The sequence below is a fragment of the Lygodium microphyllum genome, chromosome 11 (assembly GCF_053477565.2).
Source record: "Lygodium microphyllum isolate KBCC chromosome 11, Lygodium_microphyllum_v1.1.10, whole genome shotgun sequence".
In the NCBI taxonomy this organism is placed as follows: Eukaryota; Viridiplantae; Streptophyta; class Polypodiopsida; order Schizaeales; family Lygodiaceae; genus Lygodium; species Lygodium microphyllum.
In genome coordinates, this window is record NC_141145.1 from 72,615,321 (window position 1) to 72,633,597 (window position 18,277).

The 18,277-nt window shown below is 41.7% G+C and overlaps 1 protein-coding gene across 4 annotated transcripts in view; it reads left to right on the forward strand.

Annotated features, from left to right (window-relative positions):
* The window catches only part of USP (UDP-sugar pyrophosphorylase), a 160,749-nt gene extending 142,726 nt beyond the window's left edge, over positions 1–18,023 (forward strand). For 2 of the 4 annotated variants that reach the window (XM_087687713.1, XM_087687716.1), the window contains exons 13-18: positions 10,902–10,978; positions 12,762–12,867; positions 16,715–16,774; positions 16,871–16,951; positions 17,035–17,274; positions 17,386–18,015. In XM_087687713.1, the coding sequence (XP_087543839.1) occupies positions 10,902–10,978; positions 12,762–12,867; positions 16,715–16,774; positions 16,871–16,951; positions 17,035–17,274; positions 17,386–17,568 (747 nt within the window). In that variant the 3' untranslated portion in view covers positions 17,569–18,015. Of the gene's footprint in view, positions 1–10,901; positions 10,979–12,761; positions 12,868–16,714; positions 16,775–16,870; positions 16,952–17,034; positions 17,275–17,385 lie in introns of all 4 variants that reach the window. The other 2 variants (XM_087687715.1, XM_087687714.1) reach the window with 2 other exon arrangements.
* The last annotated feature ends 254 nt before the right edge of the window (positions 18,024–18,277 follow it).

Here is an 18,277-nt window from a genome sequence, read left to right on the forward strand (position 1 = left end):
ACCTTTTGTTTAATGCAATTGAATTTCAGACTTTAATATGATATGCAACCTTTCCTAGATACAACTTCGATGAATGAAGTTCATGCATGACGAATATGTACCATGCAACCTTAATCCATTCTACAAGCGTCTTCGCATGCAACATGCAATGTCCATGGTTTCATTTTCATGCCGTGCAACGGATGTTAACAATTTTCTCATGCGAGTCATAACAAAGAAAGTTATTGACTAAATGCAAAGATACGCTTGTTCTTTCACGGCCAATCAAGGATGCACTTAACAATTTCATCTTTTAACCCTAAGCAATATGCGTTTAGGCTTATCACTTTGGAAATGCACAAAAAAGGCAACATGCAACTAAGCTTGTAAGACGGACAAGTAATTTATGCTCACAACTTTGGAAATGCAAACAACCCAATTGCATGACATGTACCAACCCTTGTCCATCGTTCAAGGAGATAATTTCTCAAATGTACTTTTATCTTTACTGCATGATTTAACGACAAGCGTAAATGCATTCCTCCTATGGAGTTAAGCGTGATTAAAGCATTTCTTTTATGTGGAATTAAACTCGTGGAACCTGGGCTTGATGGCTCGTGGGAATGTCCACGCGTATGCTCGGGGAAGAGACCTCCGCGCGTGCGCCTTGTGACTTTGGCTTTGGAGCCATCGTAGACGTAGAGGATTTGGACTCCGGGGTTTGTCCTTGCCCTTTACGCGATCTCTAAATTCTCTCCAAGCTTTGGCAAACAACCTCAAAATCTGTTTACTTCTCCCTTACACAGGAATACCCCTTTACAGGGTGTGGGTTTTAAGACCCCGGGAAAGCTCGTGGAAACCGGGCTTATGGGAGCCTAACCTTAGAAGCTTCTCAAGAAGCTTCTAAGAAGCTTCTGCTTCCACAGATTACGTGGGAGGAGGGATGTAATGATTGGAAGGGGGGAAAGATTGACGACGAGGGGGGAGATTGAATCAATGATGGTGATCGTGGAGCTAAGGGCGGCAGCAGTGCTGCAACGGCGGTAGTTCTGGGCGTGGCGGCGTTCCACAGGCAGCACGGCAGCCTTTTTGTTTCCCTCTCCTCGTTCGTTTTTTTTTTTTCTTGCCCACGCTTAAGGGTGGTTTTATAGTGCTAGGGGGAGGGGGGGGGAGGGGGGGTAGGTAGCCCATATGTGGCTGGTGCATGCCTCTCCCCTCATGCATCCCACACACCATACTTCCTCTCTCCACTTAACTCACACCACCACTCCCTCTCCCCCTGCCATGCATCGGCTGAGGGGAGGGGTAATTTATTTAAAAAATTTGCCTTAATCTTACCCATTATCCAATTTGCCCCTTTTCCCAAGAGGGGTGTTCTCACGCGGCTTTGCGGTTTTTTAAGCCCCGGCCTCATTTGCACAATGCGGATGGGCTCATTATTGCGCGTGTGGAGTAAGGATTTAGCTGCCAATGTTTACGATGTGGGAGATAACTTTGCATAGCTTTTGCACGGGCGTGCGGTGATCAAAGCTCTTTAATATTTCGAACGGAAATATTACATTCTCTCCCCCTTGGAGGAATCGAGATGTCCTCATCTCGAGAAGAACTGGGGGTATTGTTGGTTAAGAGTACTTTCATCCATCCAAGTGGCATTCTCTTCAGGAAAATCTTTCCACTGGAAGAGACATTCTCTCAAGGTTCTGGATCTCAATTTTCTCTCCCTAACATCTAAGATCCTGTCAGTCCGTAGCTCAAGGACTCCTTGGCTAGGCATTACAACTTGTTGATCATCAAGTACATGACTAGGATTAGGTACATACTTATTCAGTAGGCTAATATGAAATACATTATGAACCTTTAGGTTCTCAGGGAGTTACAGTCTATAAGCATTGGGTCCTAGGCACTTGAGAATCTTGTAGAGCCCACAATACCTTGGACTTAGCTTCTTGCATTCACCTAAGGATACGGAACTCTTCTTGGGGCGTACGCAAATGAATACCATATCTCCTTCAGCGAAGGTTCTATCTTGACGTTTCAAATCCGCGTATGCCTTCTGTCTATCCTTGGCGGCTTGGATGTCCTGCCTTATCAACTTCATTTGGTCATCCATATCTTCCAGCATTTGCTTTGAAGCTTCAACCCTCAATGTTGGATCCGAGAAGTTTAAAGGACTTCGATAGTCGTGTCCATACAATGCTTGAAAAGGGGTCATCTGAATGCTTTGTTGGTAGGAAGCATTGTAGGCAAACTCAACCAGTGGCAAGTATTGAATCCGCCTTTTTGGTTCATGGTAGCAGTGTGCCCTCAGCATATCCTCGATGACTTGGTTGACTCGCTCTGTTTGGCCATCAGTTTGGGGATGGTAAGCTATACTAAAACAGAGTTGAGTCCCAATGGCTTCGAAGATAGCCCTCCGGAAGTGTGATGTGAAGAGAGAGTCACGATCACTAATGATTCTTCTGAGTAACCCATGCAATTTGAATATTTCCTTGATAAATAACCTTGCGATGTCCGAGGCTTTATAGTTTGTCTTAACAGGAATAAGATGTGCAATCTTAGTGAGCATATCAACCACAACCATAACGGAGTTGTATCCTCCCTGAACTTGGGGTAGGCCAACAACAAAGTCCATACTGATGAATTCCCATTTCATTTGGGGAATGTCAAGTGGTTGCAATTTCCCTGGCATTTTGACATGTTCGGCCTTAATGCGTTGACAAGACAAACACTCAGTGATATATTTGAGAACGTCACCTTTAAGCCTCTCCCAATAGTAGCTCTTTCTAACTGCATTGAGGGTCTTGGCATAGCCAGGATGTCCTGAAAAAGGAAAGTCATGAGCTTCCCAAAGTATCTTTTGCTTGAGTGACTGGCTTGCCGGTATACATAATCTCGTTCTATAGTAGACAAGTCCACTATTGATAGAGAATTCTTGATACTTTGCCTGTAGCTTCAGGTCTTGATCCTTGATAGGGATCTCCCTTAGCATTTTCTGGTAAGTTGGATCATGGCATGCCTCTTCTCTAGCTAGCTCAAGTATTGGGTTGTTTGGCATGGATACCTTTGTGGCTAGGAATCTAGGATGGATGGGAGCATATGGAAAGACCACTGGTCATGATGATCTCACGTATGATACGAGCGAAGAGCTTGACCCCACATGAGATTATCAGAGCTGAGTTGGGAGCATCACCCATGGTGGCTGAGGCCTTGGTCCAGGCAATGACTTTCATACATAGACTATGGGAGCTCCCCCAAGATAGATACCCGTGGCTAGCCTTGGCCTCTTCTAGACAACTAGCAACAGACGGTGACAGACACTGTTGGTATGCTCAGATGAGTACATGGATGAGTCTACATGGGCTGCAGATTGACAGACTACCCCCCTTTGACTATAGCTTGGATTGCCCTACACTTGACCTAAGCCGATCAGAGCTAAACCATGTGATCAGAGTAGACATACTGAAGTTAGATACAGACCTGGATCCGACCCCCCTCCCCACATGGCACGAGGATGGCACACTACCAGACCCACTTCCTTCAGGTATCTGAGAATGGTTTCATCACCCAACCCAATTACATGGATACACAGCTGCCTCATGGACTATGTACAGTTATTGGTCAGATCCGCACCTCATTCCACCACCTGAGGATTGAGACAGGCAGATGGGAGGGTATACAGACAGAAGAACGCATATGCCCACTATGCGACAAAGAGCCAGAGACAAAGGAACACTACATCTACCGATGCACTGTGTATTATGACATACGAGGTAGATACCACTGTCTGTTTCGAGAGGGTTTTGGACCCCTGAGACGGATCATGCAGTTTGAGGATCAGAGATGCTTGGGATTCTTCCTCTTGGAGCTCCAGAGACGCAGAGCAACAATTCTACGGAGTAGGAGGCTCCCACAGCTCGGCTCACATAGACAGAGAGCAGTCACTGACTTTTTCACTGATACACGACAGAGTATGGCAAATACCACTATTACTGCCACACAGCCTACAGGAGTACATCATCATTGGACCTCGTCTTCTATAGGTGTCCCTTGGGATAGAGCAGTGGCACTTAGCCGGTCTAGGCGCCCACGTCCACCCGGACGAAGGCCTAGACATCCACACCACAGACAAATTAAAGCCATCATTGAGCGCCACAGGAGACAGACTCTGAGACGCCTCAACCATGCAGAGATACACCTCCCTAGAGAACAGACATATCATTGATGGAGAGTTTTCCTTTCTCTACTCTCACTTTCAGATCACTAACATGTTTCCCTTTTATAGGACACTATTTCATTCTTTTTCAGTCTTATAGGCATGTTTTTCATCTTTTTCTCGTTCCAGATGAGAAACACACCATCATTGTATGTACTACTTTGGTCTCATAGGCCACATTGGCCTTTTAGAGACGTTAATATACTCTCTCTCTCTCTCTCTCTCTCTCTCTCTCTCTCTCTCTCTCTCGCTAGAAGGCTCTATCTTCTCCTTATGACCTCCGTTAAGAAGGAATTGATCCTTGCGGGCTTTCATCCAACACTAGCTATCCGTCCAATTGAGAAAGGCCTAGATTCCCAAATCCATGCAATTGACTCTCTAAGATTGTCACCACAAAATAGGTGTTGTTGAATCCTAAGGACTAGATTGAGGTCCTCTAACTCACAAATAAAAAAGTTGAATCAATGAATGGTTTGAGAGAATGGTGCCATGCATGATGCCTATTAGGCTGCCCTCACAAGTTGATTCATCTCAATAGAATCTATTGATCTTAGAGATAGTCCTAGCTCCTGTTACCCTCTCTCCCCTAGAGAATTGGAGTAGGCCGATAGATTTGCCAAACTCTATTGTGAACCATGGGTCCTATCCTTTGATCTGACATAAAAGCTCCTCCTAGGCAAGTAACTGGCAGCAATGCATCCCAAAACTTCTTATTATATTGATCCAAGTTCTTGAAGTCTTTGGAATTCAACTGATTCCAAGCTATTACAATGTCTACTTCAAAGGTACTTGTCAACCAATTTGAAACAAACATGAATTGGACCCAAGTTGTAGGTGACTTCCCTTGAATAAGAACTGAAGACCACCACTGCAATGCATTTCCCTTCAAAAATGTGGTTGCCTTGCGTATCTTAGATGCCTTTGTGAAGTTGCCTCCAGAATAGGCTATATCAAACTGTTGAATAAAAAGAAGTGCTTTCAGCCTATCTTGTGCACCACTGAAAGGCTCAAACTTCACGCTTTTGCCACCTTCATCATAATCCTTCGGCGGACCTATGGAAGTCAAGCTATCATAAATGGGTTGTTGCAAAAAGGGTGCATTGGTTGTATTTGCATAGAAACTAGCACTATATGAAGCACCTACATGACCAGCACCAACTCCTTATGCTCCAACAGTCCCTGGGGGTGCCAATACATATCCATATGGCTCGCTTTGTGCCCCAGGCATCATGCCTATGCTACCATACATGGGATTAGGCATTCCACTTGCATTACCCAGATACATTAGGTGTTGTGAGCCATGCATTGGCTGTTACATACCAAAGGGATTTGTGCCACACATTCCCGTATGCGGTGCCTGTCCAACCATAGCATGAAAAATGGTACCACCACTAAAGTATCCTTGCTGTCCCATGCTTGCATGTGCATAATTGCCTTACTGCCCATGTTTCCATGGATTGGCACTACCAAGTTGGCCATGCATTTGCACTTGCTGCCTGACGGATACGAATTGTTTGTGCTCATCAGGCATTTTGGGCTCTTCTAAAGAAGGCTTAGGCATTTCCTTCGGTTCTTGTGGCTGTCCCGAAGTTGTAGAAGGTGTCTTCTTCTCTTTGCCTTTGTTGTCCTTCTTTGGGGCATTCAAGAATCGAGTAAACTAGGGATCCTTTGCCGATTCAATAAAAAGAGTTGCTGTTGTACGCATTCGATCCTTGGAGCTATCATCAAATTCTTCAACCCCTTGCTGGTCATAAACCTCTTTATGCATTGAAGTGCCAACATTTGGGTCATTTCCCACATTTTCAGCATGCTGTCCATGTTGAGAACCATGCCCAACATCAGTCATTACATTTCCCCCTTCACCACATGAGTGACCAAGGAGTGATGCCTCCTCTCCACTTGATCCCGTATCACCATGTGAAGACATGCTTGCTGTAATTCACTGCTGATAATAATTTCAGTAATAATGCAATAGTCTCAAGTTGCAATCAAGTACCACGGGCCCACCAATTCAAAGGATATGGCATCCCAGCAACCGAACCATGAAACCAGCCCTCCTTCCATGGATGGGTTGTAAATCCCTAATTACAACTTAATTACAGTAGCAAACAATAAATGCAAATCTGAAAATACAAATTTATCTATTGATCTTGGATGATGCACACCTGATTGGCCCCAAAATGGCGCCCCTTTCAGTATTTCTTTAGCTTTATTGAAGAAGAAGTTGATTTACAATGGGATTCTCCCGATCCCCTTCGAATATCCAAACTCCCCTTGCTGTCCAAAGTGACCTGCAAGTCTTCAATCTGTTTTGCCCCTTGATTCAAGCACTTAATTGGCCTTTACCCACTCCATAGACGATGGAAATGTCCCAAACACAATGGCTGCTAGTCCTCCACCTGAATTTAGCTGAAATTCACCTTTAGCCCTAAAAAATCCAAGTCTTGAAACTTCCAATTTCTGGCACACTTCCTAAGGCTGCTGCTAAATCCTAATTTCTGTTGTAAATTAGGGTTTACAGTAGAGAAATTTGCAATTTCTCAACCTTAAGGGTCCAAATATTAAGATCTTCGGAGCAAGGCTGTGATGGCTGGGAGATGAGAGAGAAAGCTATAGAGAGAGAGAATTCAGAGTTTTGTCACGAAAAATGACTGAAAATCGGTCAATTGCAGCTGTTGTCCTGCCACAACAGCATTAAATGCTATTGCCTACAACCAAGACATCCAAATCAGCTGTCACCTTGTACCTGGATGCAAGCGCCGAACTGTGGAGGGTTTGAATCTGCTATCGCCTCCTCAAAATTCACTCGTGGTTGGCTGCAATGGCTAAAAATAGGTTGGCCATGGCTGCTCATAGCTCTCCCACATTTGTTACAACAAGAATGATCTCGTTTTTTCTCTTCTTCAACCTTTTATCAACCTATATAGGCAAGTTTGCCAAGAGGCAGCCTTCCCAAATGGTTTTCCAACATTGTCCATCATTAGATATTAATTTTCAGCCTTTAATTACTGAAAATTAATTTAATAATTATTTCGGTGCCCATAAAAATAATCTGACTTGCTAATAATTAAATTGGCTAGGTATCTTCCACTCCCAAGTCTCTCTATGCCGTCTTCGACCATTAGATTGGCATTAGGTACCATTAAACACCATATCTCTAGTGTCACCAACTAACACTTATGGGCAAATGAATGACCTAGGCCAACAATTGACACTAGACACCATCAAGTGCCTGTGCAACATAACTTATAGCAACTTTTGCTTTTGACATCCCATGATTTTCTCGGCTCCTGGGTTTGTAAATTTACTTTAATCCCAGTTGCAACTCACATGTGCAAGATTTACTTAATCATGTGATAAAAAATTAATTCACATGTTAAGTGAGGTTTCAAAAATACATGTCCTCATGCCACAGGAAGATATTTGGGACTAAGTGGATCTTTATAACCAAAATGAAAGCATGGAACCTTTGATAAGTACAAGGCTCGCTTTGTGGCATAAGGGTTTTGACAAAAGCAAGAAATTGACTATGAAAAAATATTTATGCCAATTGTGCAATTGACTTGATTTTGTCTATTGGTAGCACTTACCGCTCATTATAGTTGGCCTATCTATCAGATGGATGTTAAAATGTCTTTTTAAATGGTTATTCGGAGGAGAGAGTCTGTGGAGCAACCTCTCGGGTTTTCTATTTCAAACCATAAAGACAAGGTCTTTCACTTACGAAAAGCTCTTTACTAGTTGAAGCAAGCACTACATTCATGGTTTCATAGAATGGATGAGTTCCTTCTATCTCATGGTTTCCATTCTATCTCGTATCACATGAACCTATATGTAAAAACCACAAAAGAGGGGGCTAGCTATATCTCAATATATATTGATGATCTTTTGATCGTGGGCCCAAATTTTGCAACCATAGCAAATATAAAAGCCAAGCTTTACTATACTTTTGTGATGACTAACCTCTCGATCCTGTTGTGAAGACATGGCCTATACCTACTCATCTCGATCCTATTGTGAAGCTTTCTATATGGCTAGCCTTTTGATGAGCACACTTATTGATCTATGAGAGGGAAACTTCTTTGGTTGATTCATACTAGGCATGGTCTTGCTTATTGTGTTTCATTGATTGGTTATTATTTCAATGCACCTAAAGTATTGCACTGTAAAGTGTACTTGTTCATTTGGTTTACGTTATGGTAATGGTTTGCTTTTGCAAGTTTACGTTGGCTCTAATCGTGCAAGAAATCCTAACACAGGATGTTCCCATGGTTGTTACATTCTCCTCAAGCATGGCTCCCATTTTATGGCCTAGCCATAAACAAGAGACGATGGCTGCCTCCACTACTGAGGTTGAGTATTAGGCTCTCTATGATGGCACCACAAAGACCATCTATCTGAGGAGCTTATTGGTGGAGCTATAGTTTCCATGTAGTATACCGACTATTGTCTTTTGTGACAACCAAAGTACTATTTCCTAGCTGCTAACTCTATCATGAATCTGAAGTCTAAATATATTGATGTGCACTACCATTTTATTAGAGAGCAAGTTGACCTAGGCACCATCCATCTAGAGTTTGTGCCTTCATCTACCAGCTTTGTAGATATTTTAATCAAGCCACTGATCCTTCTGTACTTGCTTCCGCGGGTCGATGTGGGTGTTCCCTTCCCTTCTACTTCAACTTGATGGGGAGGGTCTCCATAACTTCCCCTTTCACTTTCCATGGTGAGAGTGGGTGGCTTCTCTTGGTGCTTACAAGATTTTGGTCACCATTTCTCAAGTGACATGTGTACTTTGTATCATCATCCATTTGTATCTTGATGATCATGATTGTAAAAGGACACTTGTAACAAGTGAATAATTTATTTTGAGAGCATTTGTGAGAGATGGGACAGATCAAAGCTCAGTTGAGAGTACACGGTTGACAAGAAAGAGAGTGTGAGAGTAAAGACACGACTCCCAGTGCAATAATCAAAGAGTGCAACCCTTAGACCTTAGGGTTGTTAATGTCCTATTAAGGATCACCGACACTCCTCTGTGAGCATAGGCGTGAATCAAACCCAACAAACCCCCCTGGAGTGAAGAGTGATCAAGATACAAGGGCCATCCACCAAAGGAGATCAAATTTAAAGCATTGGAAAATGCTTCAAATTTGTCACGAGGAAGAGCTTTGGTGAAGATGTCTGCCGAATTACTGGTGGTAGCATAGTAGACGAGGCTGATATCACCTGCATGTAGTCTCTCTCTGACAAAGTGATAATGGATCTCAACGTGTTTCATGTGTGCATGATACTTTAGGTTCTGTGCCACTGCAATCATTTAACTGTGGTAGTGAAAGTTGCCTTGTATTCAGCTTCACATGATGATGTGGCAACAATGGATTGTTTCTTGCTAAGCCAAGAGATGCAATATGAGCCAAGAAACAAACAATTGCCACTTGTAGAGTGACATCAATCAAAATCACCAGCCCAATTTGAATCACTATAAGTATGTAGTTGCAGTGGTCTCTTCTTGGCATAAAGCAATCCAAGAGTCCTAGTCCCCTGCAAGTAACGAAAAACTTGCTTCAAAGGAAGAAAACATCTATTAAAAACACCCTCAATGTCCTCTCATATTTCATTCATGAACGGAATAATAGCACGACACAATTACTATTAACTTGTCCAAGTGACACTTGTCTCGACATATGAATCTATTTCACTAACATTTTCAGTTACCCTCTGATGTCACATGGGATATAGGCAAGTAATCATGATGGGTTTCGCATAGAAGCCTCCTTGTATAAACATCCTGGTGCAAATTAAAGTGCAATGTGACATTTCATACTAGGTTTAGCATTTCTGACTGATGTATGACTTGTATGACAAATTGTAGTTCATTCACAGTAAACTGAAATGCATAGATAGACATACAGGTTGCAGCACACGCTTTCTTCGACATGTTTAGAAGCCTACAATGCATGGGAGGTGCATTAACAGCTTAAGCACATCTTTATTTCTTATGAGCTTCATGATCAAACTAAATAGTTACTTTCAAATATGACATGTTCGTAAATGCCATATGAGAGGGTAGTGTTTTGTTGCTTGCTGAGCATTGCAAGATACATACAAAACAAGTGGTAGCACAATTTATTATCTTTACTTTTGTTGATGCTGTCAGTTGAAAGTTCAGTGGCTTGTCATTGATTGTAGAATTATGGCAGACAGAATGTTGCTTCCGAGGCATAATCATGGGTTGCATGCACTTGTAAATAGGGGATTGCACTCAGCAGTTCAAGCAGACCGTCATTTACTCAGCAGCTTCATTATGAAAATGAGTAGTCGCTCTAAATTTATGACTGTCCTGTACTGAGGCAGGTCTCCAAATATGTAGGGGATGATGCCTGTTCTAAAACCTGATGCGTGAAGTGAATGGTAACATCTACTAAGGAAAAAGGCAGGTGAAGAAAGAAGCAACATATATAACCTAACATGAAATGCTTTGCTGATCAAGTGTGTGTGTGCGTGTGTGTGTGTGTATGCCAAGGGGAGATTGAGAGGCAAGAAAGGAAGCAAAGGGAGAAAGAAGAATCTGCTGAAATGGACAACAAACCAGCCATTGCATTTATCCAATTTCAGACTCTGTGGTTTTTACGATTCTTGGGACATAAGTTGGCCATAGATTGTGTATTACAGGTTTCTTTTTATAATCATCAATTTTTCTTTGCAGTTGATAATGAAGCTTGGACCCTATATGGATGAGTTGTCAAGAACAAAGGGATCTATTCAAGAGTTTGTAAATCCGAAGTGAGCTACTTTTGCACTCAAGTCTCATCATTTACAAGTCCCGGTGTCTTGGTTGTATTTGCGCATCACATTGCCTGAATATTTTTATGCATGTAAGAACCTTTAGGTTGTCAATTGATTCCTCTTAATGAAAATTATTTCAAGACATTTCACTGATGAAACTGTCATAGAAGTGTTGGGCCCTTTCGCATGCTTAAGAATTAGTGTAATATTAGTAATTTGGTGTACAATGAACCATGTAAGCCCACATAAGTGGTGAATGTGGTTATCATAGCTATAGATCGGTCCTAATAGTTTACAGCCAAGATATTTGATGCAATACGTAGGAAATGAATAGGCCGAATAACCCTGGTACCCAACAATGTCATATGAATGTAAAATATCCCATCAGTTGCCTGATAATCCGATTACTATGTGTAACGTTTATACCCACATTGTCATGTGACAATACAATCCCCCCTCAGTGACCTGATGATCTGGTTACAATGTGCACAGTTTGCCTTGAGATCAGCTTGCTTCAACATTGAGAAACCTAACCCAAAAATAAAAGCAAGGAATAAACATCAACAGTGCAATCTAAGTCTGCTGTCCCAAACCTCTGTTCAGCATGACCTGACCACTGTAGGGTTACAAGATGGCTCCTTTGGCATGCATGACCCATGAACAGGAAAACTCTCCGAAGCACAACACTGCTATCCTGTTTCCTCGCAGGTATACAGTCTTGTCATACTAGTACAATTTGGATGAAATTTCTCTGGATGTGATGGTCTTCCAGGTGAACTTCTTCAGCCTTTAGCATAAATTGGCGAGCTTATGCTGTACATGATTTGCTATACTTGAGATTTCTAGTTATTTAGTTATTGGTCTATGTATATGCAAACTTCCAAATGAAATGGTCTCACATTTGATCTTTTTCCAGAAGTTGTAGCACAAGTTGGTAAATCTTCTGTTTGCATGATTAGCCATACTTGTGAGACCGGTACATTCCCTGCATCATGGAAACATGGAATTATGCATTACTTCCAAATGAAACAATTTGATGAGACTCTTAAAGACCTGAGCACTATTTTTCTTATTTTAATTCTTTATAAAACTGCTTATCAAGATGTTTGTGCACTGAGTACATCTTAGACAGTGGATTGCATGCAATTTTGTTTTTTAGAGAAAATAATTATTCTATCAACAACTTTCCTTGGATCAAAGTATCTCGAGGCAAAGTATAAAAATAGACTTGTAAGGGACTTACGAAGCGAAAAGTATACAATTAAAGGGAAATTCTATTACAAGACCTTGGTGAATAAGCAATTAGGTCTATAGTGCCACGCAATATGTTACTGAGAGTGAAAGAAACTGCCAGTATCCCATGTCCTGAGACCAAGTGTGGGTTCTTACATAAGAGAAGATTTACCACCCAAACTACATGAGGTGTAATGTTCATATTTCGTAGGCATTATATTATCCACCATGTTTCAATTTCAGCAGTCATATCCATGGGTGGCAGTTAATACATTAGAAAGTGTTATTTGCCAAAGAGACAGTTGGCAGTTCTTGTGATGATGTATAATTGGATGTTAACTGCTTTTGTTGTTCTGTACATTTTATTGCTAGACTCTACAGATTGACCATAATAAGAGTCTTTTATGATAAACACTCCAATGATTTGAGATTTGGATGTTGGTGGAGTTTTAGTGTTTATCTATAGAAGTGTTTCTGAAATGTCTGAGTCATAGGACCAACTTTTGTAAGCTTTTGATTGTAAGAAATTGTGCTTTGTTGTTTGCAGGTATAAAGATGCATGCAAAACAACATTCAAGTCCTCAACACGACTAGAGTGCATGATGCAAGATTTCCCTCGCACATTGTCTCGTTCAGCACAAGTTGGTTTTACCGTATGTCATCCATTGGCCTTTAGTTCATATAATCACCCAAGTTGTGTGCGCATGCAAGGATGCAAACACATGTGCACACACAAAGAAAGAAAGACAGAAGAAATATTAACATCTAGATGAGGCCCATGTGGCCTACGAGACAATCTAAAGTACATCCATGTGTGATATCATCAGTGAAGTGGAGATAACAATAAAAAATAAGTGTCCTACGAGACAATACCAAAAATAAAGGTAATGCTAGAGTAAATGCATGTCTAATGTCGTCTCATCGATACAATGGAGAAGAGGTCCTAATCTATTACTAGTATTTAAGGAATTGTAGTGGAGACTAGAAAGCTGCAAGGTACATTTGGAGCTGTATGTGTGGAGTGTTTGGAGGCTGTTGCTGATCTCAGGATCTGTGGTGTGGTCCCTAACCACTTGACTAATGTGCTTGGTGGGGAGTCTCTGATTCCCCACAATGATGGCTCTGATTTGACTGTGGTGCAGCCTCCTTAGTTGTGGTCCTGGTAGACAGGGTCATCCTGCTTCACAAAGTGAAATGGTTCTGTCTAGTATGACTCCATGGTGTGGGAGGGATGATGTTTGGGGGATGGCTTTGTCTTTTCTAGGCTAATAGTACCTGTGGGTTTTGATTTGTGGAAAAAGTCTTATCACTGCTCTCTGTGTAGGCCCCTCTGGGTGAGCTGGCCTCCTATTTTGCAGTGGTGTTGTTGCTCCTCTGGAGCTCCAAGAGGAGGAGACTAGGCATCTCTAGTCCTTGTACTGTATGACAGAAGGAAGAGGTCCAAAGCCATCACAAAAGAGACAATGGTGCTTGCCCAAGACTTTTTTCCACCTCTTCAATCTTCCCCTCCCCATGGGCACTTGATTTAGCCTAGCAATGTTTGGACCAGTGTTTGGACATGCACAGCCCAAGACAGTACAACCCATCAAACTAAAGGAGTGAGCGAGACTCACAAGTTCACAACTGGCCCATTGCCGTCATGAGGGGGCTCCAGTGCAACCCCCATGTAACCTTGGTCGATGTTTTCCCCCTATTTGCTTTGCTCTAGACACAAAGCATTGTCCTTAGGGACAATGTGATGGCCCTCAAGCCATCATCTTTAGCATGTCAACTTGTTGGAGATCGCTCTCCTCTCCACACCCTAAATGATTCCATCCACGCAGCTCTCACCCCAACCAAGATTACTTGAGTGGTACCCCGAGAACAGGGAATGCTTGAAAATACACCTGCTCTAGTGGATGGAGGCAGCACTTACCACCCTTCCACTCAATGAGAGATCATTGATGGCTAACTTTGACTAATGGATTGAGGGCAATGACTATTTGTCATTAAGATGGCATTGCTATCACCATATTTTTTCCCTGGCATTGGCAGGTACTTGACCCCCTTCTTGTTCAAGATTGGCAATGCAATTCACCATGTTATCCAAAGGGACAGGCCCTTTGATGATGCATGGGACTGGAAAATGGTTTTTTTTTTTTGGGTTGTTTGGGGGGTGGGGGGGGATGGATGCATTCCAAGGGCAAGAGATAGATGAGCCAAATGATTCATTTGTCTTCAATGATTTTTTAAAAACATTTCAAGGACAATAAGAATCTATTATTGACACCTCGAATAAAAAATCCTATGCCAAAGCATTGCCATGTATTCTATCTTGGAGCATCCTAGGACACCTATGGAGAATTATGTGATATGGAGTAACATATACAAGTTTATGCAGGATTGCATTTGAGCCAAAGTGCACTACCATAGATTCGCTATTGGCAGTCTTTAACCTTGTACATATCCATATATACATATTATTGCTGTAGTATGCATGATAAGAGGGCCATTTCCACCTTTGGGTTCTCTTACCTTTCTCGGAGTTGTGCAATAAGGAGACTAGCATCTTACAATTGGTGTCAAAGCCCACTCGGTGAATGGACTAGAAGCAGTCAAAGTTGAAGGATTCTGATTTACTTTTTTCTTCCTCGTAGCAGTATTATAAGTAGATTAACCATCTAGTCTTCCTTGGAGGAGCTCATGTTGCCCAATCTCCCTCACAATGGCAAAGATGGGTACCATCTGAAGTTCAATGGCAAGTGGGACAGGAAGTAGAGGTGGTGATTAGTACCCTTCCCTCCATATGGTGAAGGAAAGGATTCAAGACTTTTCATGTACAAAAGAGTATTACCAATGGTGCAGCTTTTTGGTGGATACCTTATAACTCTTACCTCAAGACCCATGCAGCAAATGTTTGGGTGAGATGCACTTGGCAATTCTTTGCATTTTCAGTCCAACGGAGTACAAGTTGCAGCAAAGGAAAGAGTGGAAACCCTGTTTGCAAAAGCAAGAGGATGTGGACACTACCACTTCCTTACCAAATTACTGTACTCATGTATCCCTTGTCTCTGTCTTCAACAATGGTGTGCTTTTGGAGTTTTTGGACAGCTTGCATACCATCACCTTGGCGAGATGAAGGCATTGCATGTGGATTCCTTGGAGCGGCCATAGAGTTGGTCACCACATTTGAGAAGCAGTAGAAGGATAAGGAAATGGTTCAGCAGGCAAAGAGAATGGCAAGTCCCTGAATAGTAGGGAAAACTCTTGCAAGAAGGCAGTTGCTCAGGAGGAGAATAGAAGCTGCAGGACAAGATGAAGTGTTTCACGAGTGAGCAAATAGGGCATATTGCCAAGGATTTCCCTAAGAAGCTAGACAACGGCTCGACTTTCAAAGCTAGAGTCAAAACCACGGAGGCATCCGAAGCTTCTTTTCTCATTGCTTCTACTCAGCCGTGGATTCATCTTTCTTGGGACTACACAATCTTGTGTCTGTGCAGACAACGGTCATCATTGGTTAGCCTGCACTTTGCTTTGTAGAATCTTTTCGCACTCTTCATTGTGTTGATTCTATCTCCACTATCAATTTGAGGCTTGGCTTACAGACAATGATCTAACATTGGATATGATCATCGACATGCATTCAAGTACAGGGTCATATTTAAAATCAGAAAGATTCAGACACCACATTGGCACAGCCTTCCATCTTCTCAAAGATATGATCTTATGTGCAAACTGTTGTCACACAATCATTGACTGTTTCTCTAAGCAAATACTAATCTGCTGTGGATGGACACGGAGTGTTGGATAGTTTGCCTTTCTATATGGTGGCTTGATCCTTTCCTTGTTGAGCATTCCTCTAGTCTTCCTTGGGAGTACCATTTCCTCTTCCTCAATCTCATGAACTTGGGTTCTTTTTCTATTAGCCAAGCTTCAGAGTGTCCAGCTAGGGATCCATTACTTTCTTCTGGTTGATCTCTAATGTGCATAGTCTTTTTCAGAAATACAATGGAGGACTTTCATCTGACGAATAACTTTGATGTTTTTCACTACTGCATAATAAACTCATTTTCCTTCATACTTTGAAGAAGGGATCATTAGAATAACTGCAAGCTGCATTCAGATAGGGTACGATTCTAAGAATGGAAGTTTTCTGTCACAAGTTATAGCCTGAATATTGCAGGTTTTTTGCTAATAAGCACTGAGAACTGTATTTCTTGCTGGCTTATCTGCTGAGTTCAACTCACTATTTAGATGCTTCTCCCTGTTATGCATGAAATCTTCTACAATGATCTTCTCCTTTACTGCTTGCCTCAAACTTCTTCTTTGTCTCCAAGTCTTTATTAATATAGGTTATTTGGAGGAAAGAAAATGTCTTTCCAAATGTGATTGATTCTCAACAAGGCACGCTAAGCATTTAAGTGTGATGAACTCCCAAGTTTCATGAGTCAGCGATAATGAAGATTGGAACATTCAAAGTTATATGATCTCAATGAGCTGACCCATGGCCACTGGTGCTAGGTCATGGACACTTGGCTTGCATATGCACCTGTGAAAAACAACCCAGAGGATGCTGCCAAGGTCTGAGTAAATGCTTACAGATGTGAAAAGTGTGAGTGTCTAATTCATCTGCACTTAAATTTATATGCTCAGAAAGAACTGATCTTTTTCATGCAGGTACCTAAGGGTAACCCTCCACATAGTGCAACAACTGGTGAAATGGCAATTTATAGAGCAAATTGCCTCATACTTCGTCATGTATGGCAAACCCATTTAGAATTCTCAAGGCTTTTTCTGAAGTGTGTGGTAACCTTGACAAGTCTGAACATCATCGTATGCAGGCAGGTGCTTCAATCGAAGATCCCAAGCTAGAAGTGTTCAACATGCAAGAGGTAGAGGTGTGGCCTCGTATCGTATGGAGCCCAAAATGGGGATTGACTTTCTCTGAAGTCAAGAAGCAGCTAAATGGATTCTGCTCAATATCTCAGAACTCCACACTGGTAGTCCAAGGAAAAGATATAATCTTGGATAACCTTAGTCTAGATGGAACTTTACTAGTCCATACAAATGACAATGTGAAGGTGAATCTCAGGAGCTACTGAAGCTATTCACTGTTTTTTCAATTTTGTGTTTGCAAGGTGTGAGCTTATCGCCTGTATTGCACCTTACTGTCAATCTGGCTGTCTGTTCAGGCTAAGTTGTGCTCTTGGCATGTAAAAAATGCTGGATGGGTGTTGGAACCTGTTGACTGCAATGACAAATCCATTCCTGAGGAGTTGAGAATTCGTGGGTTTACCATCAACAAAAAAGATCAAGTACTTATAACACTCGATGAACCTGGCAAGTATGACCTCAAACAGGAGGAAGCCAGATGATATCTGCACCAGCTGGGATTTGAGAATTATCATCAGGCTTTTAAGGTAAAAAGCAGTTCCCTATGGCGACTCATAAAATCAAAACTCCTGATGGGGTGCTGGTCAAAACCCACTGTAATTAAGGCATCAATGCAATAAATTTCACTATGTTCTTGCTGAACCAGGCTTCTGTCTCACATTGGAGGGAATTCAAAATTTTGAGCAAGTTTTTCCTTCATGATGTATTTAAATTATAAATAAAACTTTGTACTCCTGAAGAAGAGGTAGTTTTCCTGAAAAGAAACCAAAAAAGTGCACCAAGAGATAACAAAACGTTCTATGGTTAGTTAATAGAAAACATTGCACAAACATGATGGAAAAAATTATCATTCTGAAAAGATTATGATGAACACATGAATAAGGTGACAATCACAATGGCCTGCTGTAGTGAAGGTTGTTCAGTGGAATGCTGTTAAAGCACTAAGAGTAGGTTGTTAAGTGGGGTTCTGTTAAAGTGGTATTAGTGGGTATACTAATAGTCTATTTTTGGATTTATTTCTGGATATAACAAGTCTTACCTGATAATTGTGTTTGGGATCTCGAGCATATAGCATAGCATTAGTCTTGGATATACTAAATAGAAAGCATTGACAATGAAGATTTGAAAGATGAAACTCTTATTCAACGATCACCGTGCTGGATATCCAAGATTCAAAAGCGTACGGATCTA